Source organism: Hermetia illucens, chromosome 3 (genome assembly GCF_905115235.1).
Source record: "Hermetia illucens chromosome 3, iHerIll2.2.curated.20191125, whole genome shotgun sequence".
Classification (NCBI taxonomy): Eukaryota; Metazoa; Arthropoda; class Insecta; order Diptera; family Stratiomyidae; genus Hermetia; species Hermetia illucens.
In genome coordinates, this window is record NC_051851.1 from 123,507,234 (window position 1) to 123,534,333 (window position 27,100).

The window sequence follows — 27,100 nt, forward strand, 5'->3', positions numbered from 1 at the left end:
GAATACTACGCAGGATTCGAAGTCTATAAAGCTCAGAAGTAGAATAAGAGGGGAAAAACAACAAATAAACTCTTCGGCAAAGACTCAAACAATGCCAAGCTTCGGTAACTTTGCAACTTTAACTATTCACCCTAGAGTGGACTTCGATAGTGAAATCACAAGATGAAAAATATTCCGCCACTGATAATTCACAGCCAGAGCGATGTTCGTTTCTCGCTACACTATCGAATAATATGAAGCAGTTCATGGGCACTGTTCAAAATATGATGCTGCAAATCCTTAAATAATTAATAAATGCCATCAAAATTGTCCACTGGAATGGGAATGGCCTTAGCCAACACAAAACTGAAGTATCCCAAGTATGTCGCCGTGGATTCAAGTAGCACAGAACAGTGGAGGAAGAATACAAGGCTTTCGGAAACCTCTGAGGAAAATGAAGCAAATATCCAGGAATTGAAAAAGATGGCGTGTATGCGTGGTTAATATGTTATGCCCCACATAGGATTTAATGGTTATTTGATAAAAATATTTTCTAATCTGCATAAGGATGATGCATGGTGGGAGGAGAAACTAGTTCCCGAATTACTATATTTACACAGTGAAAATATTTCGATCAGATAAAGACAATTTTCCTTCTTTCTTTCTGCACAATCAAGGATTAGTTTCGCATAAAAAGACTAATATTTCCTTGAGCTTTATTTTCTTTATGATCATGATTAATACTGAACAGCATTTCATAAGGATCTCCATTCATTTATTTGTCAGAAATCTAGAAATGTCGAATGCCTTAGAAAAATATATTTGAAGTTTTTCTTGCCGAGACTGGAACCAGCAATTGGAGTGCCAGCAGCTACTAGGAAAACTTCCCTTCCCCTATAATGATGAAGCGGAATACACGGAATATTTCCTATGTGATTGCGAAGAAATTGAAAGGACGAGATGTGATGGTATCTAAAATCAGAGAGCAAAGTATATTAATCAGTTACAAATAATTTCCACATGGATAGATTAATTTCGAAAAAGATTTCCGAAGTAGTGGTGAATATATTTCAAAATAAAAACTAAAATATGAGAACCAATAAATGCAAGCACACAATGGCGGTTTTGGAATAAAAACGAATGGTACAGCATTTACAAAAAGGTATACATATCTAAGATAATTCAACTTTGAAAACTAGACTGAGCCGACAGTGGCGGGCTAATAAGGGCCAAAGACATGCCTAGCCTCTTGTTTAGGGATGATCTAGACTGGACACAAAGATTCGATTTGAACTGCCCTACTGTAGATTATGAGGTCTAGTTAACTATCCTTAATTTGCAATATTGGATAGCGGATAAGGCCGACCATACCAACAACAGTCGAAGATGGAGCCGAGTTTCTCAGAAAGTCGCGGTGATTCAAGAAGCTGAAGCAGGTGGCCATTGCACAATTGGTGCCCTCTGCCTAACAAATGGATTTTGATCAAAGAGAAGGCTCATTGAGATGAATACGGTAGCAATGGCTGTACAGTTAGTTCGAAAGATGATGACATTAGGCAAGTGCGGGTCGCGGGAAGGGAGCTTGAACTCTATAATCTCAGACCGGGTAAGAATCTGTTTAGCTAAATGGGCTGTCCGCAAATACTCAGTAGTGTTAATAGAAAATTGTTTTTAAAAGATCTATTCTGGTAAAAGACGAATAAAAGGCCCAAAGAGTATACTTTTCTTAACACAGCTATACACCAGTTAGTGAAGCTATTCGTTTCGCTTGGCGTTGGAGCACCGGAATATTTTTTTTCCGCTTTCCAAGGTTTATTAGAGGGGATAGATGAGAAGTCAAACATAAAACTCAATGATATAATCGAAGATGTTCATTTCTCCATTTGCGCAAGTATACCCACGATTTAAAAAATGAATTGGATTTATGACAAGGAGTTCGTATTAAATTTTAGGATGCGAATGCATGAATCCTCTATGTAAATCCGACCCTACATTCATCAAACAAATTATTATTGCAAATGAGGCGTTGGTTTCGTGAATTAGCAAAAATTCTACGAAAGTTATACAGAATTTGTGAACGAACAACTCGTGGATTCTGCCCTAACGTAACACACTGTTGCACAATGCTACCATTATCCGAGAATTTTTGAAGAAATACCAGCTAATAGCCACCGAATTCCCCTTATTTGACTCCCTGCCATTTCTTGTTGTTCAAGTCAGCCAAAAAAGAGTACAGGGAAACACGTTTCAGCAGCCGAGAGAACCCAGAGGAAAAGTCGAAGATGGCCTATAGTGTATATGATAGCAATGTAGGCTTTCTAATATAAATCTCCTTTTACAAAACATATATAGGGTCAAATAACTTGCACTGAAAATGGGGACAAAATTTTCAAGAAATCCTAGTATATGAAGAATAACAAATAACTGCCTAGTGACGGAAACGTTGTTTGCAGTTGTATTTAGTTTCACTACAGCACCAAAATACACATGGAGTTTGGAGTAAAACAAATAAGTGTCAGCTCGCTAAATATTGGCACCCTCACTGGAAAGACGGACGAACTCGCAGGAGTCCTTCGGAAAGGGCGGATTGAAATTTGCACTCTACAAGAAACTCGATGGTGTGGTGCCAAAAACTGCGACATAGAACACTAATGAACGGCGTCTCGCGGTAATGGCGAGGAAGATGTTAGGTTGGACCAGTAGCGTAACACGGCATGATTACTTCCGAAATGAGAATATGACGCGCCTTCGATCGTCTGCTCAGTGGTATCAATAACAATCCAAAATTGGGTTGCCAAGATAGCGCTGCGTGAAGAGTTTTCGAGTCTATGAAACGAACTTTATAGACGACTTGAGGTAGAGAGACGAAAAAGCATTTGAATTAGACAGGGCAAAGAGACTATTGGTTTCACTCGTTTATTGGTAAAATGAATAACTCAAAAAGAGCTACGTTGTGAATAACGCATCTTACAAATGTATTCATCTTAAACCAAGTAAGATATCGTTAAGAATTATTTACTCAGTGAATTATTGGGTAGCCGAAAAAGGCGATAGAAAGGAGTATACCATATATAAGTTGCCTCAGCTTAATGAGAATAAAGTTATAAATATATCTGTATCTGCATCCGTATGCCATTATATACTGACTTGCTTGAATTATAAACATAATATTATAAATTAAGGGAAGAACACATTGTGAACCCTCAACACTTAAGATCTATGCGATTCCACATTTTACATTACCGTAGTATAATTCCGCTCGAATCAAATTCTATTGTTTAAAATCTATCAAGGCATTTTTTGATTGATAATTTTAGCATGCTTCTGTTACTTTGATTCTCCACTTGTTTACCGCTTACATACACGTACACACCATATTTACATAGTTTTTCATTCTAACTTGATTTGTTTGATTTAATTTATTGCGATATTAAATGCGAAAAGTATTCCGTAATGTTAACAATAACAAACAAAAGAATTAATGGAAAATACAATTATTATATGAAAAGAATTCAAAAGTAGGAAGGAAAAGATAAAAGTTGGCCTAAAAAGCGCCAATTCATTGAAGTAGATTTGAACAAAAAATCAGAACACTCGTCATATTGTTCAAGTGCCTGATTTGCAATTATTTTTGTCGTCACCATATTGAACTCTCGGACATGCTATATTTTATTGCAGTACGTTCGTTATTGAGACATTTCATAACTGAAAGTGGGCGAAATTCACACATAAGCAATAAGGTACCTCAACAGATGTAAAAATCGAACTACCCTAATCACTAGCAAACTGTTTCGAAGAGAAAGTATGCAATACTAAAATTAACATGGATTAAATTAGCGTGAACTCCATCCTCAGTTTCCCTGTGATATTGGATTCCATCAGAAACGTTGTCGTGTTGGAGTAATCTGTAGTAGTTCACTACTGAGTGCCCAAAACATATCAATATGGAAGTTATGGATTTTATTTTGAGGATGCTGGGAGTTCTGTCTCCGCAACCCCTTCGTGGCGGACCGGACTACTTGGGAAGCAACTTACTCTCTCTTTTGTAGTCCACGGACTCCTCTTTTTGGGTTAAGCACCCAAGTTTTCCAAGAACAAGAAAAAGTGGACTACAAAAGAGGAAGTAAGTTGATTGCCAAGTGGTCCGGTCCGTCACCAAGTGGGTGCGGACTCAGGACTCCCAGCATCCTCAACAAAAAATTCTTTTCGGCCAGGTTTGGGTCTGAACATATGACGGATTTCATTTCAATATAATTCGTACTCATTACGTGTTTGCGATGATATATAAATGGAGCGATTACCATCTGTCATTACTTTCGGTCACGCTGCTCCCAGGTGAGGCAGCATCTGATGAGTTGCATCTGCCCTGGACGAAGTCGTCAGTTAACTTTTTCTTTTTTTTAACGGATTTTAATTTTGCGAATGGTAAGGGGTCACCGACTTCGAATCCAGCGGTGACCTCGAGTAATCAAATCAGGGCCGGGGAACGAAGAACGGATAAATCTGTAGAAGACATGCTCTTTACTTCGATGGAAAGTCAGTATCTACGGCGTGGTCAGCCAAAAAGGAGAGTGCAGCTCTGGGGAGAAACTGGAAAGCCAACTACAGTCCTGTCCGCAGTACTCTTGTCTAAGCCTGATAGAAAACGGAAGAGGAAGGTCGGCAGAAAAAAATTTCAGCCACAAAGCAAAGGGAACTATAGATTAAATCTTGCATGTCAGAAGCTTCTCTTCCCCCTGCACCAAAAGAAGCGGAAAAAATAAAAGTAGGGGATGTGAACGCAATTGGTTTAATACCGGTATATAGAAAAAGATCTATGCCACATACCGTTAACCTAGGAACGCTCCCAGCCGATGGTAGCGGAAAGTACTGCGGAAGTAGGCGAACACACCAGAAGTGTGGCAAGTCTTGAGAAATCGGTCGCAAGAAAGTGGAAGTTTTGGCGGAAGCTGACAATCTGTGAGTTCTACACTGGAGGCAACAGACTCTTCAGTGAATGGCGGTTACAAACAGAAACGTTAGTCAAATTAACTACCAGCAGAAATTTGGTAAAGTATGCGGAGTCAAGTGGTGTTGAACTTTTAACAGGTTGTGATGCAAACTCTCAAAATGTTTGTCGGAGAAGTAGCAAATGCAATCTTAGCAGAGAGAAGTTATTTGATTTCATTACTTCAGCTAGTCTTATGACTGCTAACGCAGAGTATGCCCCAAAATTCGTCGGGGCACGGAGAGATAAATTAATTGAATTCAAAATTTGTACTTCAAAAATGTTAAGAGTTGATTGGAGAATGGCGGATGGTAGATAAAGTGTCATTGTCAGACCATCCTTTCTTAGAATTTAGTCTGACCATAGCGAGCGAATAGACGGATTGGGCAAAGTTCAATGAGGTTCATTGCATTGTCCGTAAACTATTAAGGATTCATTTTGCGACAAAAGACAGATTGAAAACTCTGAATCGTACACTTTTGAAGTGTTTTGAAGAGGTTTCTCCTATTACACAAGGTAAATGCAGTAAAGCGATTCCCAGGTGTAATCAAAAACTGCAAGAACTCAAGAAATCAACCAGGTGACTTCAAAATTGTGCTTATAAGTGCAATAAAAGTGGAGAGTGGTTGAATTTTAGTAACCCCCAGTTCGAAGACCTTTTTAAAACCTACTATGGGGAACTGGAAGGCAAACAAAATACGTCACGAGTATGAAGAGTCCTTAAACGGGATAAGTCGATCAGGTTGGACAGTCTTAGAAAACCGTTTCGAGCTTTTACGAACTGGATTTAACCCATGATCTCTTGCAATTACGCCATCCTGGAGGACTGCTAAAAGGCAGGTATAAAATACCTAGAGTAGCCTCTGAGAAATATTTTGTGTGTGGCATGTCTTTTTGGCAAAAACTTAGGGTAATTTACATACCGAAATTTGAGAAAGATGACTGTTCAAACCGAAAGAACGGACAGATCAGTTTAAGGTCATTCTCCATGAAATGTCTGGAAAGACTGGTTGAGCGTCACATTCACGAGAATGCGTTATGATCGCACCCACTAAATGAAAACCAACATGCCTATCAACATGGAAAATCCTGTGAGACTGCCTTTCTTTCCGTTTCAAAAATAGAAGAAGCAACACTCAATACACGAGGAATTGTTCGTGGACTTTGAAGGGGCTTTTGACACTTAACAAAAGCTGTCGAATGATATAATACTTTAGTTAATTAAATCTATGCTATGCTAACGCAGAGATTACTATCGACTGAACTAGGTACTGATCGCTATCTGACAACAAAAGCAACGAAAAGCTGCCTAAGGAGATGCGCTGTCACCATTTTTGTGGAGTATGTGGATCGGCTCTCTCCTATGTGAACTCCAAATTGGCTAACACATGTCCAAGCTGATATGAATGACGTGACTGTGCTAGCTGTTTGATTGACTGTTGATGCCTCAGGCACGAATTTTGAGTAGATGCGAGCAAAACTGCGATACTATTCTTTACAAAAAGTGAATGGTCTTTGCCTATATAATGGTTACATCATAATGTTAAAATTTTAACGAACGTCAATTAGAGATATGTCAAAACTCATTCTCGCCCATAATCGCATTGATTCGTTTGATTACTTGGCATGTTCAGTTGATGTTTCCTATATCCCATTTCTCACTTGCTACACCACTTCGTAAAAACAAATTTCGAATGTTACCGAATTTTCTCTGTTTAACGGAAGTTGAATGAAACTCTCGGAGGGGAACATTTTACGATGTACCATACGGTACCAACAAGCGTCGAAAACATCCCTAGAGTAACCGAAGATGAAGTTCTAGACGTCGTAAAAGAGTCAGAGATAACGCAGTCTCCGGCAATGATCGAGTACCTAAAAGGCACAGACTGCCTAATAGAAGGGTCTTTCCCGACAAAGTGGAAATCACCCAAGCTTGTACTGATGCTAAAGCCGGGTAAGCTGATGGGTGAACCAACATTCTAGAGACCTATCTGCCTTCTTAATACAATAGGCTATAGGTTCTCGAGGGGATAATCTATAAAAGGTTATATTTAACAATTGACAGCGCTGATTAATTAACAAATAGAAAGTTGGGCTTCCGGGAGGCCCGGTCAGTGGTTGATGCTAGTAAAATGGTTATTGGACTAGCCAGGAAAGAATTTGAGAAAGGGAAATACTACGCACTGGTGACTTCTGACATCAAGAGAGCGTTATATACTACGAAAAGAAATCATACCACTGTAGCGCTTATCGCGGCATTAAATATAATCCTAGGCTACTTCCGACAGCGCAAGTGCAACGAATCGAACGAGGGGTCGAAGACGTACAATATAACGCCAAGTGTTTGGCAAGGAACTGTTATCAGTCTTTTGCTATGCAAAATGTATAATTAAGCTATTGTCGGATGACGTTGGGAGATGGAAGACTTCCGTCTGAAACTTGGCTAACCTGAATCTGAGTTGGTAGTTTTTTTTAAAAAGAGCGACAAAAACAGAAAACTATTGAAATTTGCATTTGTTAACATGTTGTTCATCACTGAAATACCTGAAAGTAACTTTATATTCGAAGCTGAGCTTTAAATCACATTTAAAGCTTATTGGGCAGAAGATCAGCGCTAAGATGATTCCCGTGTATATTTTAGCCAATGAGGCAAGTCACTTGTGAAGAGAGCAGGAAGGAATAAACAATCTTAGCCAATGAAGTCAATGGCTGCGTGCCAAACCGCATAGGAATAGGCGAAGAATGGTCGGTGGACACACAGGCTTATCCTGAACATAAGTGTGTGGGCTATGCTATGCTTTGTAAATTTCTTCACCTGCCCAAGGATCAAAGAGAAATCTAGGAATTAAGTTAGGATCCCGTTTAATAGCGGAAAATCTGATAAGCTGAAATCGGATATAGCGTGGAACGCGGTAGTTATACCGATAAAACTAATGCACTAGCAAGAATTAATAACGGTCAAAGCAGTTGCAGCTAATTTATCTATTGCGAACTGTTAACTGAACAGTTCATCGAACCAATACCAGAACGAAGGTCCCCCAGGAGAAACTGGAGAAAATGTGGGAGGTGTTAGTGGGTAAGGGTCCGGCATGCGCATCCTCAATTGAGAAATTATGGATCGCATCCATGATAGACTTCCCCATAAAAAAAAACAGACAATTAGACGGACAGACAGATTGGTCTATTTCATTGCGTAATACTCTTTGCGGATAAAGCGGGAAGAGAAACCGATAACTTAAGTAGGTAGCAATTTACACACTATAATATTATGAGCTCTTGAAGCAAGTGGGACTGCGCGGAGATTTGGTAATAAACCCGATAATGAAAGCCTGGGGAACTTCCATGCCCTGGGGGCATCGATACGTGATAAACCTTCTATCTATTGGTGGACGGCGGAAATTGACGACCTTTGGAACGTTTAAATGACCGGTAGCAGGCATGTGCCACAATAATGGAGTAGAGTAAAGATCAATCAAAAGGAGACTCCGTAGCGCAATAAACAGAAGCAAAGCTCGATGTTGAGTCGACGAGGTGAATGGTTACAAACCGGTAACCCGAAAAATTAGGGCTCTAAAAGAAGTGAAGTGCGGAAACTCTGTTCACTTATTTCCTGCACATCCGGTACGGGTTGATGACAGCAGAAGAGGCAGCCTTCTCTGTGAAAAACAAGATGGCGCCAGGACCCGATAGTGTTGCAACACAGGTATACAAACGGGTGCTCCAATATCGGCCAGACCTACTCGTCGGGGCATTCAACGGTTGTCTGAAAGAGCGCACTTTCCTTCCCGATGGAAAGTGGGAACGATTGAGCTGATTAGCAAAAGGGAAGGCGACCTTGAATAGACGTCTGCATACTAGCCACGATGTATGCTCAACGTTGCCGAGAGAATGCTCAAAACCCTCACCAGAAGTAGAATTGGTGAAGTGATACGCGCTGCAGGAGATTTATCCCCATGGCAGTTCGATTTTAGACCAGCGGATGCTCTCAGATAAGTCGTGGATGCGGTTCATCGCGCGAAGGCACACAGCCGCCGAGCTCGGCAAGCGGTGCTCCTGGTAACGCTTGATATCAGAGATGCCTTTGATTTCGTGAGATGGGAAGACATTCTACTCACATTAGATATACCTTCCACGTTGTGAAATATCTTGAGGGATTATCTGAGAAACGGTTCCCTGCTCTATGAGACGCTGTATAATGAACTTTCTTGGTGCAGAGACTGATGACCTTGGCAAGAAGGTATAGTTTAAACGCATTATGCGTTGCGAATGGTATCTGCCTACCGCCCTGTCTGTGAACCAGCCCTGATGGTGATTGCGGGAGTGATTCCCGTTGCCCTTCTTCCTAAGGAGCATAAAGCCATATATAAGCGCAAGGGAGGCGGTTGCTTCTTGGCAAAGTGAGAAAAGAGGCAGAGGCTGACTATTTCCTTACCCAGCTCCTATGCGGGAGGTTTTTAGTCGTACCTGCACAAAATTGGAAAGGCACGGTCTCCTGATTGTGTGTTTTGCAATGGGATTATGGACGACGCCGATCACACCTTTTTTGTTGCGGTAGATGGGATGGAATTCGTCAACAACTTTATTTAAACACAAGCTAGCCCTTTTCAGACAACACTGTCATGGTTCCTCTTGTTGCAGAGAAGATAGAGCTCGACTGGCAGAGGGGCCGGATGGCGGGTTGCTTCTTGAACTAACAGTTGAAAGTTCTCCCAGGCGGGAGAATATGAGAAACGGTTCCAGGCTAACTCTCTGACGGCAGGTAGGTGTTTAGTTTGCATTCACCAAACCTACCCCAAAACAATAGCACGATCGTTGCGTTTCGAAGATTTTGTAGTTCTGAAAGATGAAAGACAAATTTGTAATAACTAGACTTGATTAGTTCTATCCCAGTCGTTGTATTTCAACCCTGTTACGTATTTTTGATGGTGCACTCATTAGCATCGGATCTTCAAGAACGGCATAGCCAAGTAATATGCCGCAATGTAATGTAATTTAATAACAAAGTTTTCGTCCACTTTCAGCTTCTGAATTAATTGTTCACAATCATTATCAACAGTTCAACAAAAATTTCGCCTCGACTTCAGTGAAAACATACTTTTATCTTCAAATAAATCTAATTTTTGTGTTCACAGAATATATACTAAAAAATGTTTCAAACGGTTTTTTAAAATCATTTTTTCTACTAATTAACGTTTGATTTACAATTAAATTCTTATTCACATTATAAATATGTTGTTGGGTAAAGCATCTCCCAAGAACTAAAAGTGGCAAACTATTGCATGTTGGGAGAAATGAATATGGTGATGATCATGCGGGATTGTCTATCGCAAGCAATGATTCAAAAACTCAAAATTTCAATAAACTATAAATGACAATAGTTGCCTAAAGGAATTTCATATATAGTATAATGATTAAATTTCGGATAATAGCTTGAATTCTAAACGGCATTTACTATTTGCGGCTGTGTCAAAAAGACGATTATTTTAAATTATTGTACAACAATAGCCACAATTACACAATAATTAACTTTTTTATATTATTTTCGATTTGGTTTTCTAGCTAAAAAGACTTTTGCTTACCTACGTACTCTGTTGATTTGTTGCTTTAATTTTTGATAATTTTCGCAATTTTTTACTGTCATTCACAACCGTTTTACTTAGATTCTAACTACTTGGTATAGATGTCATTCAGCCAATTAAACTTGAACCAAATAAACACAACATTAACCCATGTAATCGTATATAATACAAAGTCAAATTTAAATATTCCTTTTTGTTTCTCCCTTAACTTTTGCTATATATTTTTATGTTTTCATTTTGGTATAAAACAGGTCATCAACTTTATCTACATTCAATTATGTTAAAACTTCATAATGATTTCTTGTCTAAACACTAACATAAATTATGTACACGCGTTTGTCCTACTCACTTATCTACATTATTTGCATTGAATGGATTCTACCTAAATTCATTTTATAGCATCCTTTCATGGAGGTTGTCGCGAATGGATCTCGTATGAGAATTGCTCTAATACCTATTACATAGTGTTAGTGTCGGGGATAATAGCGTCGAAGAGGATTCGCCGTGGGCAATTAATGTCACTCATGGATCCGGTTGTTATAGGATTCTTGCGAAAATTTACATAAATAGAATAGAAATGGTGAGGACCCACTCATTTTAAGTGCGGTAATTCCTTTTCTTCAATTGGTATACTCAGATTGGTTTAACTTTCTGTTTCAACTGAATAAATTCGCTAGAAAAACATCAGAAGATTGAATGAGAATCATTAATTTGTTGGGCAAAATAAATACTTGGTAAGAAATCTGTTTTTCTTTTTCAAAATTTCAAGCCGTTGTCATGGGGTTTGAAGAATGTATCGATTCTGGGCGTAAAACTAAAACAGGTGAAATGATGCACTGAATCGGTTACATATCAATTGCCTCTGCTATTTCATTTCAAAACATATACATAATACGTTAATATTTTTCTCTTGAATTATTTAATTTAAAGCACTTTTTGTTAACATGTTTCTCTTAATGACGTATTTCTTATTTTTCCCCTATGTTCCGTTAAATGTTTGTTATTCATTTAAGATGTCAACTAATATTACGTTTTATAAAACAAACTATCAATTATAGAATACTGTTATAAACTAAATTTCACAGCTAGTCGGTTGGTATGTGTGTTGTTTCATCGTGGCTCATTTCGTCGGAATCCAAACTTAAACAAGGCGTAAGAAAATTCTCCATTGAACGGTAAACATGCTCTAGCACACCATTCAGGTCATGACCCTCATCAGCATATGTCTGTTGGAAAGAAATGTGGTCAGTACGACGCTTGAAAACTTCAACAATAGGAAATACAATGAAAAATCGCAAACATATTGTTAAATATATTTGAAAATGTTTCTTAGAAAAGATAAAAATACGATACACAGTTAAGGACATCTTCGTACACCTCATTTTTTCGAATACTTAAGAAATTAATAATGCGAAGCAGGAAGCTTAATTGCATTCATTTTTATTGAAAACAAAACCTTATTCTTCTTTTTCTTCAGCCTTTATCTCGTTCACAAGCGGGGTCGGCTCGTCGTGATTGGTTTCGTCACTTGGTTCTATCCAATTCCTGATCTGGATGCAGCTGCGAGGCTTTTAAATTCGCATCAGGCGTATCAAGTCATCGTTGTTTTGGTCGGCCTTTTGCCTGTCTGTTACACGAACTTTTTTCAAAAAGGTTACACCTATTGATACAAAATTTAGTTGACAGATTGGAACTGTGACCCTCAACATATGCCGTAGATTATATTGCTGCACGTTGAATTTACGTGATCCCCAGATACCTTAATGAGGGGTGCAAAGTGAAGGAGTACGGTGATCCGAAAAGGGTCAATTACTTGAAGGATCTATTCCAGAAACCACCCAACTAAAAAACCTGAACAAAAATATGATAATGCACGCACATGATATCTAGGTCCCGAAATACTTTACGATATCGTTGGCGCGACAATACAATTGGATCTGGGTCCTGAAGAATATCAGAGCACTTCATTCAAAGCCGCAATGGTGCACTACAAGATTACAATATATTGTAGGATGCAATGTGGTCAGTAATGCGCTCGCCCGCAATTATTATCCAGATTTCATTCAGGTACTCATTCACAGCTAAGTCGGCTGTTATCCGACTTCCATTCACGATAACAAATCTCTTTGTCGCTGGTGAGATTTGAACCGCGATCTTTCATACGACGAATGACCAATCCAGGTGGAAAAAATATTTTATTTGCCTACTCTGTCGTAACGCCGATCACGAATATACCCCACATGAATTACAAATATAACGATGAAAAAGCAATTTTTTCCCCATTTGTGTGAATAATTTGCATAAATTAAGGGGTTATGCCTAGTTATAATTTTGAAAAAATCGACTTTTTAGAATATACATATATTTGAGTATATTTTAAATCACTCCGACAAATATTTTTGAAGATACAAGTATATTTGTTAGACCTTCTCCAAGCGTTTGAAAGTAGGCGGGGAATAGACCGAAGTAGCAAATGTTTTTTCTAACCCTCGCTATTGTGTTTGTAACTATAGAAAAAAAATTCAAAAGGTTTATTGTACCTGACAGCTAAACTTAGTTTGGTTTTTCAAACCAAATAAGTAAATTTCGTCAGTTCCATTAGTTTTGCCACGTTGTAAGGTTGTGCGAGCATTCAGTTGCTTATACTCTTAGTTTGTTGTTTTGTCTTAAAAATGCCTCGCAAGTATAATAGAACAGCAACAGCATCTACAAAGATGCAGATATCAAGGCCAAACAAGTCGGAATACCGGAAGCTCGCGTTTCGGGTATAGAGGCTTTGTGTTCATCCCAAACTACGAGACATATGTACATATTACAGCCATAGATATTGCGCTCACCCTAAACAAACAAACTGCCTATTTCCGAATACTGTACACATATATGCACGTATATAAATTGATCTTATCCATATTTCCGATTCACTTCTTATACCTATCTGAATTAGGCACTACCCACAAAGTTCATTAGCACGCATATACTCTATACCTACATACACACATGTCTCGTTGGAATAATCCTTTTCTACCCAATTCATACGAACTTACTTCGTTGTGGTATTGACGAATTGATATGTGATGATGACGTCATGCAGGTTGTAGGGTGCACGAAATTTACAAAAAATTGTAAAGTTTTACTCCCTATAACTTTGTTAATAATAGTTGGATTTTCTTCAAACTTGACCGAATTGTGCACCATGTTCTTCATTACACCTATGCTAAATTTTGTACTTCTGCGATGAACATAAGGGTGGTGCCGGGTAAATTTCTAAAATGTGGAAATATACTATTATTAACTTTATTTCTGCAGATATCGCAACCGGATATATAGATTTCATAGAGATGCACCACTGTGATTTTTTTCGGATTTTTCGGTTGGATAAGTTCTGAGAACGAGACCTGTTACACTTTTTGATGGTCATATTTTGAGCCCTCACTCCCCTACGTTTTACCCAATATCAAATATTAAACCAGTTTCGAAAAGTACTAATTAAGGCCTTTCATTTGATACCCCACATGGCTACATTCTATGAAAAAAAATTTTGCAGCCTCCTTTCACATGTATGGGGAGTCCCCCTTAAACTTAATACAAAATGGCGCCATTTGCTGCATGTAAAGGGAACGGCAGATCACATACTCACACCAATTTTCGTGACAATCGGTCCAGCCGTTTCCGAATAAATTGGCTGTGACAGACAGACAGACAAACAGACAGACAGACAGACCGACAGGCAGACATCGAATCGATTCTAATAAGGTTTTGTTTCACACAAAACCTTAAAAAGATGTTACACTCCGCTTTCACATGTAGTGGGAGCCCCCATCAAACTCAACTCAAAATGGCGTCACTGGAAAGGAATTCAGAGACCGCACCTTCATAACACCCTTCGTGACAATTGGTTTAGCCGTTTTCGAGTAAATCGGGTGTGACAGACAGACAGACATTGAATCGATTTTAATAAGATTTTGTGTTTACACAAAATGCGAAAATCATCATAAATCCGTAAAATTACACTAATAACGTATATGACAGGCTTTACTATGAAACATGACCCTAGTAAGGTGGAAATCCTTTTATCATTGCAAAAGTGGCAGTAGGTCAAAGTTGCCTCTTTTGCGTCAAATTACTACTCCATAAAAGATCAAATGTCGCTACATCAAATTAGACATATTCAACGAATATTATTATTCTGTTAAATCCTTAAAGAACTATTGTGCCCCTTTTGCTGGTTATAGTGTACCTATTAATCATAGTATCTTAAGCAAGTCTATAACCGTAAGGGATTTTAGTATATTCCCTACTTCCAGATCTTTCAACTTTGCATCTGGTATTAAGTGTTCTCCCAGACGCCTCAACCTACTTTGCACAAGTGTTAGACACTGTCCCAGAAAGTGTAAAGACGTCCCTGCTTCTTTCTTGGTTAGTTTTTCGCTGCATCATTGCCTTCCCACCCAACATGGCCTGGAACCCAGAGTATCCAGACGTTGTTGAACGAGTCAAGCGTATTCAGTCTCTCAATGCATTCCCATACCAGTAATGGTATTAGTAATTCGGGATACTGCCTAGAAAGAATATCAATCTTCTTTTGATTTAGGCAGCTCTCAGGCTCACTGAGGCCATCCTGAATGTTGCCCTCGTTGCCTGCATCTGTATGTACAGACGGAGGGCAGATAAATTAATCCCGGAAAGAGCTCCAGGGATGCCGTTGGACATATCCTCATTGCCCCACTGATACACACGGAAGCCAGTGTTTGGAGTTTGTGTAACTCCCTGGCTTGTGTGCTGAGTTCAATGTATATACACTACGAGCTGTTTGTAGATGAAACCATTCGGTACCGAAATATTTTTTCATAAAAATTCAACAAAATCTTGTATACCTGAAGCGCCGAGATTCCGTTTTCTGACTTGTTAGTTTCTTCGAATAAGATATCTGCCCATTATTCACCCGAAGTATTTTTTAGAGATTCCTTGCGGCCTACTTTTCGTTTTGCTATTTTTCGCTTGAAAAGTTTCTAGAAATGATCAATTGGAATGAAATCAGGCGATTGAAGTGTGCAACTCTGTGTTGGTGGATAATAGAGTAACCAGTTTAAAACAATCTGTGCAGTATGTTTGAGATCATTGTCATACTGGAGAATCCGATGCACTTCAGGGCCCCCACCCTAGAAGCAAGTAAATTTTGTTCTAAGAGGCTCTCAACTTGATGCTGATCTGTTATATCTTGAAAAAAAGCGAGATAGAAAAACCACTGGCTGCAGTAGTCCCCCGAACCGTAACATACGATTGCATTGCTATGCTCGGTTTTGGACGGACATTCCCTTGATTATCATTTTCGAAAAAAAATTGGCTTTGGTTTCAGTCGTGAATACAGTAGCCTCTCGAAATAGCGAACAAAATAGGACAGAGGCTCTTTGTTATTTTGAATATCTTCGCTATTTTGAACCATTATTTTGAAAGAGATGTCCATATGTCTACAAAAAACAACAGAAAATATGTAAGTTATATCCTTTTGCATTATGACAACCTTTGACGTAATAAATTGTAAACAATTTCCGGGGGAAGTATATTAGTTTCGTTTGGAAAATGAGATTATCAAATTATAATTTTTTGTCGTGAACTTGTATTGACTGTATTCTATAACATCACATTCTACATAGTGCTTTGTTGAAAATTTAAATTGCTTCAGCAGTTAATATTTTCTAATAAGTCTTCAATGTTTCTTTGAATGAGCTACCATTATGTCTTTCATCCGATAATATTTGGAAGTCATCCATATTTCTAAAGTCAATCTTTGGAGTCTATAGTGTGTAACAAATTCACGGTAGTTGCGATGTTCGCTTGCACTTTTCGGCTAGAATGCTTGTCCTGTGTGATCTTTCATATAATTGGACCTTAAAATTTGATTCCATAATTTTGCGATTGTTTTTTTTACCGATTTTCTTCTAAGCTGAACGTAAATTTCATAACGCATCATTGATGATTAGTTTCTTTAGCGGTTCCTCTGTTTCAATATTCCCTAGCGTAATAATTGTCCACAACAAAGCGTTGAAATAGTTCTCGCTCTATATTTGGTCGCAAAAACATTACTTAAGTATCACCGACATTCGTAATTCATTCTCAGGAGAACGACACTAGTTATGTGAAGTTGATTATTAGGCCATTGGCATCACATTTACTAAAGATCGGTTTGAAACGAGAATTTATCTTTTGTTGTTTCGGCTTTTATCATATCTGCACTTACTGATCGTTGTTTCATAAACCATTTTATTAACGCCTTTTCGATTCTTACTTGTTCAGGCTCCCTTATATTTGCTTACTTGAAAGGTGCCCATTGCGCCACTTTCTCGTAGTCGTGCTCACTGAAATTTACCGAAACTAATTTTGAAATGTTTCATTGCTAGTTCCTTGAGTATGCAAAGCAGATTGTCCTAAACCATTTAAAATAGGTTGTCATAGCTATTCAGTATTATGAATATAAATTCCACTTGGTTTTGTTGTCCTTATTTAATTTGAATTTGGTATCGTTTAATATTGCAATTTATTGCAGCCATATAAATAAATTAACAAAATGAAATATGTCTGCACAAAGCTAACAAAGAACGTTATGTTTTGAGCAATTTGAACTGTATTGAAAGTCCAGGAAATTTTATTCTTTATTTCCAGCGACTAGCTATTTAAAATACTTAATGTGGAAAAACTGGTGCTCGCTATTTGGAATTGTTCGCCATTTGAGGGTTTATTATTTCGAGTTTAGCAAAACTCTTCCACGTGGTTGAACGTGATAAATCAATTAAACCACCAATTTCACGATAAGATTTCCCTATTTTATATTGTTGATGAATAAAATGTTTAATTTCCATATTAATTCTTTCAACCCACTCATTTTCAACGTTTTCAGTACAAAATATCGCACAATATTAAATATATCCTACTCCACTAGTTATAAGTAAATACTAGCAAGATAACAGAATTTTAGCAAAAATTCTGTTTTACTAACTAAACAAGAAGCTTGCACTGGACATTAAGTAGTGTAGGAACACTTTTGTCCACAGCAAAGTAATGTTAATTTTATTTTTTTTTTTAAATTATAAATATTGAGTTGTGGGCATATTTTATTAATAAAACTAAATTTCAATCATAAATGCATTAAAACTTTCGGGTTAGTACCAGAAATTTACTCAATTTTTGGAGAAAATGAGGTGTACGAATATGCTTAGCTTTAACTGTATCTACACTAAAACTTACTTGATATCGAAACAAAATGCCAGAATCGGTGAGTGACCTGGCGAGTTGGATTCCGTGGATGTAGGGAGCCGACGAATCAGCTAGACCATGCAAAAGGAAGTATGAATACGATGGTATATGCCGCGCTCGTTGCGTTGCATCCGCTTCCACATATCCTTTGTAGTTTTCACCAGGCAAACCAAGAATCCGTTCCGTGAAAGCCGAATCTAAGTGACGAGAATATATTACAGCTAAAAATTTCACAACATAAACTTAAATTATACGCACTGTAGAATAACCAATCAGCAATTGGTGATACAGAAATACCACACTTAAAGACATTTTGCTGCGACCCAAGCACCATAGCTGTCACATAGCCTCCATAGCCCCAACCCCATATTCCAACGCGTGTTTCATCCAGGAAGCTATAAGTCTCCAGAAGATATCTGCAACAAAATTCTTCCAGTCAATTGACATTCTATATAACCACAGCAACTAGGGAAACTTACTTCAAAACGGCTATTTGATCCTGGACTTCTACTCCGCCTAGGCGTCTATACAGCGCTTGTTTACTTTGGCCTTTAGCCCCCCTTACATCTAAACGGATATAGATAACATCGTTACGAGACGACATGTATGTTCCCCAGTCGATTTGGAATTTATCGGAAACTGATTCGGACCCGGGACGACCATTACTGTGAAGAAAGAAGTGGTGATAACCATAAATTGGTGTCATTGCCCCCTTCCATTTGACCAGTTATTCTGGGTCGAGTATGGGAAATGGATCCAAATATGATATAGTAAAAATCTATTTAGATTAACGTTCACGATATTTTTCTGCTGTTGGGTTATTGTAAATTACTTGATGAGATAACTCATCTTAACTGGATAAGGAAGAACTATCAAATGGAGTGTAGGGTTTAACTTTCGATAAAGAACCAAGAACAGATATAATTCATAAAACTTATCTGAAAACAAATTACAATGGGATAAACTTACACTTCAACCAATACAGGATACGCTGCATCCCTCAATTCTTCCCGCCAACTTGGAGGCAGAAGTAGCTGCACTTGCGCTCGACTGCCATGCGGAAGAGGAATTTCAAAGGAACGTCTTGTAGGCAACGCCAATTGCTGCAGTCGCTCCGTCAATTGAGGCCTGGTATCATATAAAATTCGTACTAATTGATGATTATGTGTTGCATGGACCCCGGACAATGGTAGACCGGGACCTTGACATTCTAATATATAGAATTCAACACCAATATCAGTTGCTCTGGAAGACATTGGAGTTAAAAAGGCATCGAAATGGGTACAATTTACATAATAGTAACGACTACTCCATAACACTTCGCCTAGATCACATGTTATACATTGTGGCTCGGAACTGAAACAGAAAAAAGAAAACATTAACATTAATAAAATATGAAAAAACTATATACACCTTTTTAATCTTCGTAAGTAATAGACAGATTAACTAATAGTGGACCAATACGACCTTCACGCTATTGGCAATATACCTCCGAAAATGAATCAACCATTGGCTTTTATGGAAACAATAGTGTTTACAAAATGTGATCCCCCTTGATATTCAGTTAATAATTAGCACTTTAGACTTCTAATCAATTCATTTAGCAGAATCTGGACTTTATCGCTAACACGGGGAGGGTAAGGATAACGATGTTCCGTCTCAATTAGAAAGAAACGTGTAAACTGCACATGCCACCTAGTAGATCTACTGACATCCTTGAAGAATTGATAGAAATATTTGTAGTAAGGTAATAAGTAATGTTTGGATGCTGATAGTTAGGATATGAAATTCATTTATTCAGAATAATACGGAACAGCAAGGTTACAAATGTTGAAGATAATATTGTGGGAAGATCTTTCATTCCCATAAAAGAAGTCGTGGTATGTACTCTAGTCCACAAGAGATCTGAGCATTTGAAATAAGCGAGCTTTTGCAAAGGCTCTTATTTATTTAGAATCGGTTCCTTCTATCAAATCAGTATTGAACCCTTTTCAACCACGAACTACCCCCATTATAATCTTTACAAAATGACTGGGTCAATATTAACAAATTTAATCCATTAATAGCTCAGAAAGATAATCAGCAATTTATTTCAGTTTCGTTGTTAGACGGGGAGAACATTCTGGGATTTCCGTGAATTACAGGAAGTTCGCAGAATTAGATACCTTAAGAGGTTTCCTACAACTGAAATGGTTGGAAGGTTTTTTTATTTTTATTGCATATCATTCAATTACATTATCTCAAGAATATTCGCATCAATTTTCGTAGCGATCGAAACATTAAGCATATATGGTTGTCATTTACTTCTTGGGGTTGGTGTAGTGCATCAACCATACCTATGCGCCATCGCCCGCGATTATTTTAAATGCGCTTCCGTTTTCGCCAAAATGTTTCCCGTGATGCGAGCACTCCTTCTCAACTGTTCTGAGCCATATGCTCATGGGGTGACCCACTCATGGACCTTCTTGGCAGAGTGACGTAGCCAGTTAGGGAATTGTCGTCCCTCCTTAACGTGCGACCTATCCACTGCCACTTCCGCCTCCAAATCACATCGTGTACGTAACTGGTCTGTGCTCCGACCATATCCGATGATATGTCGCAGACAGGTATTCACGAAGGCCAAGAGGTTTTGAGTGGCATTAATGGTCACTTTCCATGTAATATTCCAAATAACAACAGAGAAAGAACACTAGTACAGAACAGTCTTAACTTAGTTTTAATATTAAGATAACTGCATTTCTACATTTTAGATAAGGCAGCGAAAGCAGATTTAGCGCCGTTAATGCTGCAGATAACATCCAGCTCGGTAGTACAGTTGGCAAAGACCACCGTTCCTAGATACATAGATAAACTGATAAACGCCTTCGATACTTTGCCCCAATGCAGATTGGGAGAGTGCGATGACCTTGTGTTCAACTGTACTTTCCTCTCTTTCGACATTCAGAAACATTTGACAGCGGTCCATGATCCGGTGAAAGAGCAAACGCGCGTAGTTAAGGTATTTGAGCAAAGATATCACGGTCTTTTTAACCGTTCCATGTCCTTTGGACATGACGGTTCGAAGAACGTTACCGATAATAAGAAGAAATAATAAATTTCCAAACCCGAGGTGCATGACCAGGTGAGAGAGCAAACAAATTTCAACCGCGTAGTCGAGCCACTTGAGGAAAGTCGTCATGCTACATTGAATTCCTCCATGTCCTCCGGCCATGCCAGCATGAAGAATGTCATAACAAGAGGAAATTATATCGGTGTCCAATGAAATCGGTCGGAAAAGGTCAGGGTCAAGCGATAAAATTAAACAGTATTTTCTCGCAAATGTTCGTTCACAGAGATTTCAGCTGTGACTAGTTAACTGTGAGAAATAAGCTTCCTGCGATCACCAACCAGCAATGGCTCGATAACGTTGCGTACAAGCAGCCAATTAACGACTGTAGGACGCATACTTTTTTCTTCAGTTAATTAGTGTGGAATCCATTGGTCCAATTTTTTGCAAAGTCCATTGTATCAAGCTTCTTTCTCGCACTTGGTTCGTCATAATTGAGAGCCTTCCCAATCTTTCATAATCATAACTGTTATAGGTTGTGATCGTCGGCTCTAGACAGGAGAAATTATCAACGGTCGCAGAATTTTAGACTTCTATCTTTATTGTTCTTAGTTGACCAGTCCCATTTGATGCAGTTGCTTCATTGATTTTTTTTGCGCTGACGTTGCCACCATATATTTCGGCCGGCCTTCATTGATGTGCAACCCAAGATCTCGGGTCGCCTGCTCGATCTGGATGAAAGCAGTTTGTACACCTCTGGATGTCCTTCCCCTCGATATCGTCAGTATCGTCGATATCGTCAGTATCGTCGATATCGTCAGTATAGGCCAGTAGTTTGGTAAACTTGAAGAGAATGGTGCCCCTCGCATTTACCTCAGTATCATAACATTTTCCAGCAAAGTTATAAAGGGTGCATGAGGGGTATGAGGGCATCCCCTTGTATTAGACCGTAGTTGATGGTGAATGGTCTGAAAAGTGATCTTGTATCTGGCCTCCTACATTAGTCAGGGTCAGCTTAGTCATAAACTTGGTCGCGATACCGAATTCTTTCATAGCCGTGTACAATTTTACCCTTTCTCAGCTATCATATGCGGTTTTGAAGTCGATGAAAAGATGGTGCGAGAGACTTTCTTTAATTTTTCTCCGTCTGCAGTTTTCCATTAAGAAAGAACTTCCAGCAATTTCCAGGTGGAGGCGGAGGAAAGGTTTAGTAGTAGAGCTGTTGGTGTGGGTTTAGCAAGCGTTTACCAGATTTTATGCTTTATCATGGGTAGCAATTCACGTTTCGCTCTAGGACCTATACTACCCTTTGACCTATGGATCTTCCTTCCTTTTAATTCCTGAATTTCACACGGCATACAGCTTGGTCTGATTTTTTGGGAGAAGGCAGAAGGCAAATGAACAAACAGACAGCGAATGAATGCGAGGTGTAAGTAATTAAAATAATTGCTCCCTCTAGAGACCCTGACAAAAATGTATTGGTAGCTTATCTGATATGGTTGGTATGTGGACTAAGTTATATAGGAAGGTATAAGGCATCCTACAATTGGCTTTATATGGGCAAAGGAAGGTGGTCGATAGTTGTTATGGAACTACATACCTCATATTTGTTTTGGAAGCTTTCACGCAGTTTGATATCATATTGACTAATGATGGTAAGCTTGATACATACCGGGGAAGGGTGACTGATTCGGATGTGGACCTGACTTTGCTTAGTTTTAGTTTTTTCACAAGCCCTTATTATTTCCTGGACGGTCAGTAGCCACGTACAATCGTATTGACTGGATAGAAGGAGGAGCCGAACAATTGGGTTAGTACATTTCCAGAAATGAGGAAATGTGTTTGGATAAGGACATCATACCATGCACTTCAGAACTTGCCAAATCGCAGAGTGCATTGTGACGGCACGTGGCCTATGACGGCCATTATGTTTTCTCCAGCATAAGGCCTGACGGTTGGTGGGTTAGTCAACTGGCTGATCTTCCGTCGGCGTATTATGGAACCAAAAGAGCGGCCAGGAAAGAAGTCCGTAGAAAATGTAAGCTAGTTATACAGCCAAACGAGAGGCGTTCCCTCAAATTGAACCAATGGATATTCGGCTACAGGGTCGTGAGCTTCAAGCAACTACGTCGATTTTCTGATTTCCGATTTTCACCTGAAAATTATTCAGATTTACCTTTTTAGAAGGGCAAACGTGACAACAGCCTCCAGAAAACTTTAGATATAGTAGTAATGCCCGCAGTAACAAGGAAGCAATTGCTGCAGATTTGAGACAGAATGTGAGATGACAAAGCACTGGGTGTACTAAACAAAGCCCTTAAACCGACTGTTTAGTCAAGGTTGGAAATATTTGCTATGTTCTCTTAGGCGTGCTTAGTAGATGGGATCTTTCCAACGATATGAAAATGCCAGAGGTTAGCCTTGCTGCTTAAAATACGGAAAAGGTAATTATTGCGCAGTGATCGACCTTAGTGATAAAAGAAACGTTCGATTCAGCCAATCAGAATCCAATAAGAGTTTCTGATGACTGTAATTGTATCCAGCTACTTGGCCGCGCTTATGGATAGCCATTTAAGAGGACGAAGACTTTCGCAGAAACACCGTAAAAAGCATCGCCCTCTTTACATGGCATCTCTGGATCTGAAGAAAGTGTTTGACCTTGTGCCACGCAAACTCATCTAGTATGTTTTACAGCAATTGCTAGTGCCGGAAAAATTCATGCGCTGAGTTAAGTAGCTCTACCATGATCCAAAAGTTATGCACGAAGTGTGACGGTTGTATCAAAACCGCTTTGTGCCTCTGTCGATGCTCATGAAGGACCTGCCCAGAACTAAGCGATTTAAATATCTTTAATACTATCAGCCATTGGAGAACGGCGCTATAAAATTGCTTCACACATTAGCGCAACCTGGGTGAAGTGGCGGTCCACAGCTAGACGTATCAAGATTGGTCTGAACATTGAAGTCGATAGTAAGCGACCAAAATAATAATCGTTAGCGCAACAATCTAATTGGATCAGGGCCTTGAAGTGTGTTGGAGCACTTCCTTCAAGACCGTAACGGTACACTACAGGATTACAATACCCTGTAGCTAGCGCATTGCGCTCGCCTGAGATTGTTACCCCGATTTGACTCATGTACTCATTCACCACCAGTGAGATTTGAACCGCGACCTTCCGTACGACAGCCTCGTGACTGCATCCACATCAGGCCTTTAATAGGTCAAAATGGCGCCACCGATAACGACGAGTCGATCACGGGACAAACGCTAAAGAAAAAGACGGCTTTCGTACGATAGGACAGTGTGTTGAAACCATTATTGTGAAACATCATTTATAAAGATTTCCTCAACGTATCTGTTGTTAAGAACGCTACGACAGTGGGTTACGCCGACGGCATAACGGTGATTATAATTTCAAAACGTCTGGCAGATGTTGAGCTATGTTCGTCAGAAGCGTTCACTGAGTGGCAGAAAAATATAAGCCTGACATTCGCGGAAGACGCAGCAGACGCTGTGCACGTTATCAAATATTGGAAGGGAACGAGGGCTCGCATCAGAGTAGAGAACCACCTCATCATTTCAAAAGCAAGAACGAACCGTTTCAGATGATACGAAATACGCGATAGCCCAAATAATGTTGATCGACATTCTGGCCGATGAGATGATGCGCATGTATGATGAGCTCAGCTCTTTCTTTCATAAGCACGCAGAAAAGAAGAAATTGTTGAGTAGGTAGCAATAAAGATGGGGACAGCAGAAAAGGATCATTTGCCGTGGTTCCGCGGAGAAGACAACAACAGTTAGAGGTGGTTTTGTGGGTAAAAATTTCTCAAACTGGTAACATATGACATAGAGAGACAGACAGTGAAGCGATTTTAAAAAGATGTCGTTTTTACGCAAAGTCTTAAAAAAGACAAAAAGCTGAAATAATAATAGTAACCCCGCTGTAGCCGGTCCCAAGCTCGGTTGTGAAAGGAGAAGAGATGGATAGATTCAGTGGCAGTTACAACATCTTACCGCCCCTTATAGCACCAGAGATTCGTCCAGCCTTTTACGCAATTCACGCACGTAACTGTGCAGCGAGTCGCTGACCAGTAAACCTTTTTAAAGGGGTTAATCCCGTGTGTCGCACCCGAGGAATCGACTTTTTTGGCATCCATTGTATCTAGATATGATGTATAATATATATAGACAAAGTGATTTTTTGATATTCGTCGTTCGGAAGTTACAGTGTTGAACACGTAACATGTCACATGCCAGGTTTATATCGGTTGCCGTAATAAAGCGCGTATTTATCGGTCCGAATGACGTTCGAATTACTTCGGTAAAATCATAAGAATTGAAGCCAAGGCTTTACTTGTGTTTCTTCAAGAAACCTAAAGTTTATGGACTAGGTACAGTAGATTAACGGTCAGTTAAGACTTTATGGTTAAAAATCGCATTCTACTTTTTAAATGTGTTTTTCTTCCAACTGCATGTTGAAAATATGCCACCATAGCCCCAAATTTATCCAACGAAATTTTTTGAAATTTTTACGACTAATTCAAAATATATTTCTACGGTCCGCAATCTAGGATAGTTGCGATTCGTTCAGTAGTTTTTTTTATTCATTAAAAAGCCTTAAAAAAACACCAAAATTTACAAAAAAAGGCACCAAAAATGTAGCTTTCAATATTTTTTTATAATCCTAGTTTGCGGGCTGTGGATAAGTCCGCACGTTAAAATGCCATTTACATTTTTTCTTTAAGATGATTACATCGCCCTCTAGCGTGGCAGCAGAAAAACAACTTTTTTTTGGAGATGGGTATGTGAGTTGTTCTGTATTTCAATAATGGACTATGCTATCGAGCGGAAAAAATCACTATGCATGCTCAAGATATTAATAAAAATATGGTGGGAAATATTTGTACCGTTATCCAATTCTTCACAAAAAATTTCTAAAAAAAGCGAAAAAAACAGCCTTCAATGGGATGATCCCCTTAATTCGCAGCGAAACAATCCCGTCCATCATTAGTGAGCGTTTTCGACTTGAGATCAAAGTTCTCGAAAATGGATCCTTTGCATAGACTAGGTATTCTCAAGCTCTATGCATCTCCAAAAGGTCCGAGAATTCTATCTCAAATCAATGATGACATTGCATCTCGGCTGTGTGCAGCTATGTCGCTTCTGCAACTATCATACTACTACCTGTGTATTGTGGTGAAATTGTAGCTGTTAGATTGTATGGCCAGAAGATTCAGTTTCGCCTTATTGGTTTGAAAAACCGAGGAGAGCCACCATGGAAAATTCGTTTGGCACTGGCAATGTCAGCGCACGGGTGAGAAATGAAGTGCAAAGGGTTTACAAGAACTATGCCATCACCCCGTAGTTGAAATTCTGGTCACACTAAAGCAGAAACTTTCTGTCATATGCAAAGGGTTACGACGGTATGACGAAGGTCCCGCGAGACGCGTTCAGAATGCAACTTACGCGAGGAACCAGCGGAATTTTTTCCAGAGCACTCAACGGGTCCTAACAGAGTGTCAAGACAGTACAGTTTTCAGTCACGGAAGTGAAACAATATTGAGGTGGACTTTGGGGGTTACTCGCCCAGCATGCAGAGTGCCGCCGAAGACACCCAGCATGCCACTATGCCTGGCATGAATTTTGACGATGTTACCAAAGAGGAGATTCGACGAGCCATAAACAGCTCGAAGAACTGGAGGGGCCCTGGTCTGGATCGGGTATAGAATTCCTGGTATAAAAAATTTACCAGTATACACAGTCGGTTGGCACACAGCATAAATCAGCTCATTAGTCGGCCGAATGCATTTTCATACTTCCCCACTGCGGGAATTACTTACCTTGTCCCTAAAAAAGACATGGAGCAGGACCCCGCGGATACTTGCTTACCAATCCTACACAAATTCATAACATCCATTATTAGTGGAAGGGTCAATGCCCACCTCGAGACCAAGAGAATTCAGTCCGAAGGGCAGAAGGGCTGCCAAGCTAAGTCAAGGGGTTGCAAAGGGCAGCTTATTATCGATGAAGGATAAGCAACTAGAAACCAAAGGAACCTCTTTAGCTGCTATATTGATTACGCCAAGGCTTTCGATAGCATCCCGCATACCCGGCAAATTGATGTCCTACGCCTATATCGCATTGATCCCAAATTAATAAAGTTTTCGGCGACAGCCATGGAAGGGTGTTACACCACCTTATCAGTGTTCACCTGAGGGTGCCAATACGTCAGATATCTATATACGGAGAGGCATC

General features: G+C 39.3%; 1 protein-coding gene across 4 annotated transcripts in view; it reads right to left on the reverse strand.

The window, feature by feature from the left end:
• Positions 1 to 11,437: 11,437 nt before the first annotated feature.
• The window catches only part of LOC119653164 (inactive dipeptidyl peptidase 10), a 348,858-nt gene continuing 333,195 nt past the window's right edge, over positions 11,438 to 27,100 (reverse strand). For all 4 annotated transcript variants that reach the window (XM_038057706.1, XM_038057707.1, XM_038057704.1 and 1 more), the window contains 5 exons: positions 18,766 to 19,152; positions 18,276 to 18,461; positions 18,055 to 18,212; positions 17,788 to 17,993; positions 11,438 to 11,771 (listed from right to left, as the gene is read on the reverse strand). In XM_038057706.1, the coding sequence (XP_037913634.1) occupies positions 11,631 to 11,771; positions 17,788 to 17,993; positions 18,055 to 18,212; positions 18,276 to 18,461; positions 18,766 to 19,152 (1,078 nt within the window). In that variant the 3' untranslated portion in view covers positions 11,438 to 11,630. The remainder of the gene's footprint in view (positions 11,772 to 17,787; positions 17,994 to 18,054; positions 18,213 to 18,275; positions 18,462 to 18,765; positions 19,153 to 27,100) is intronic.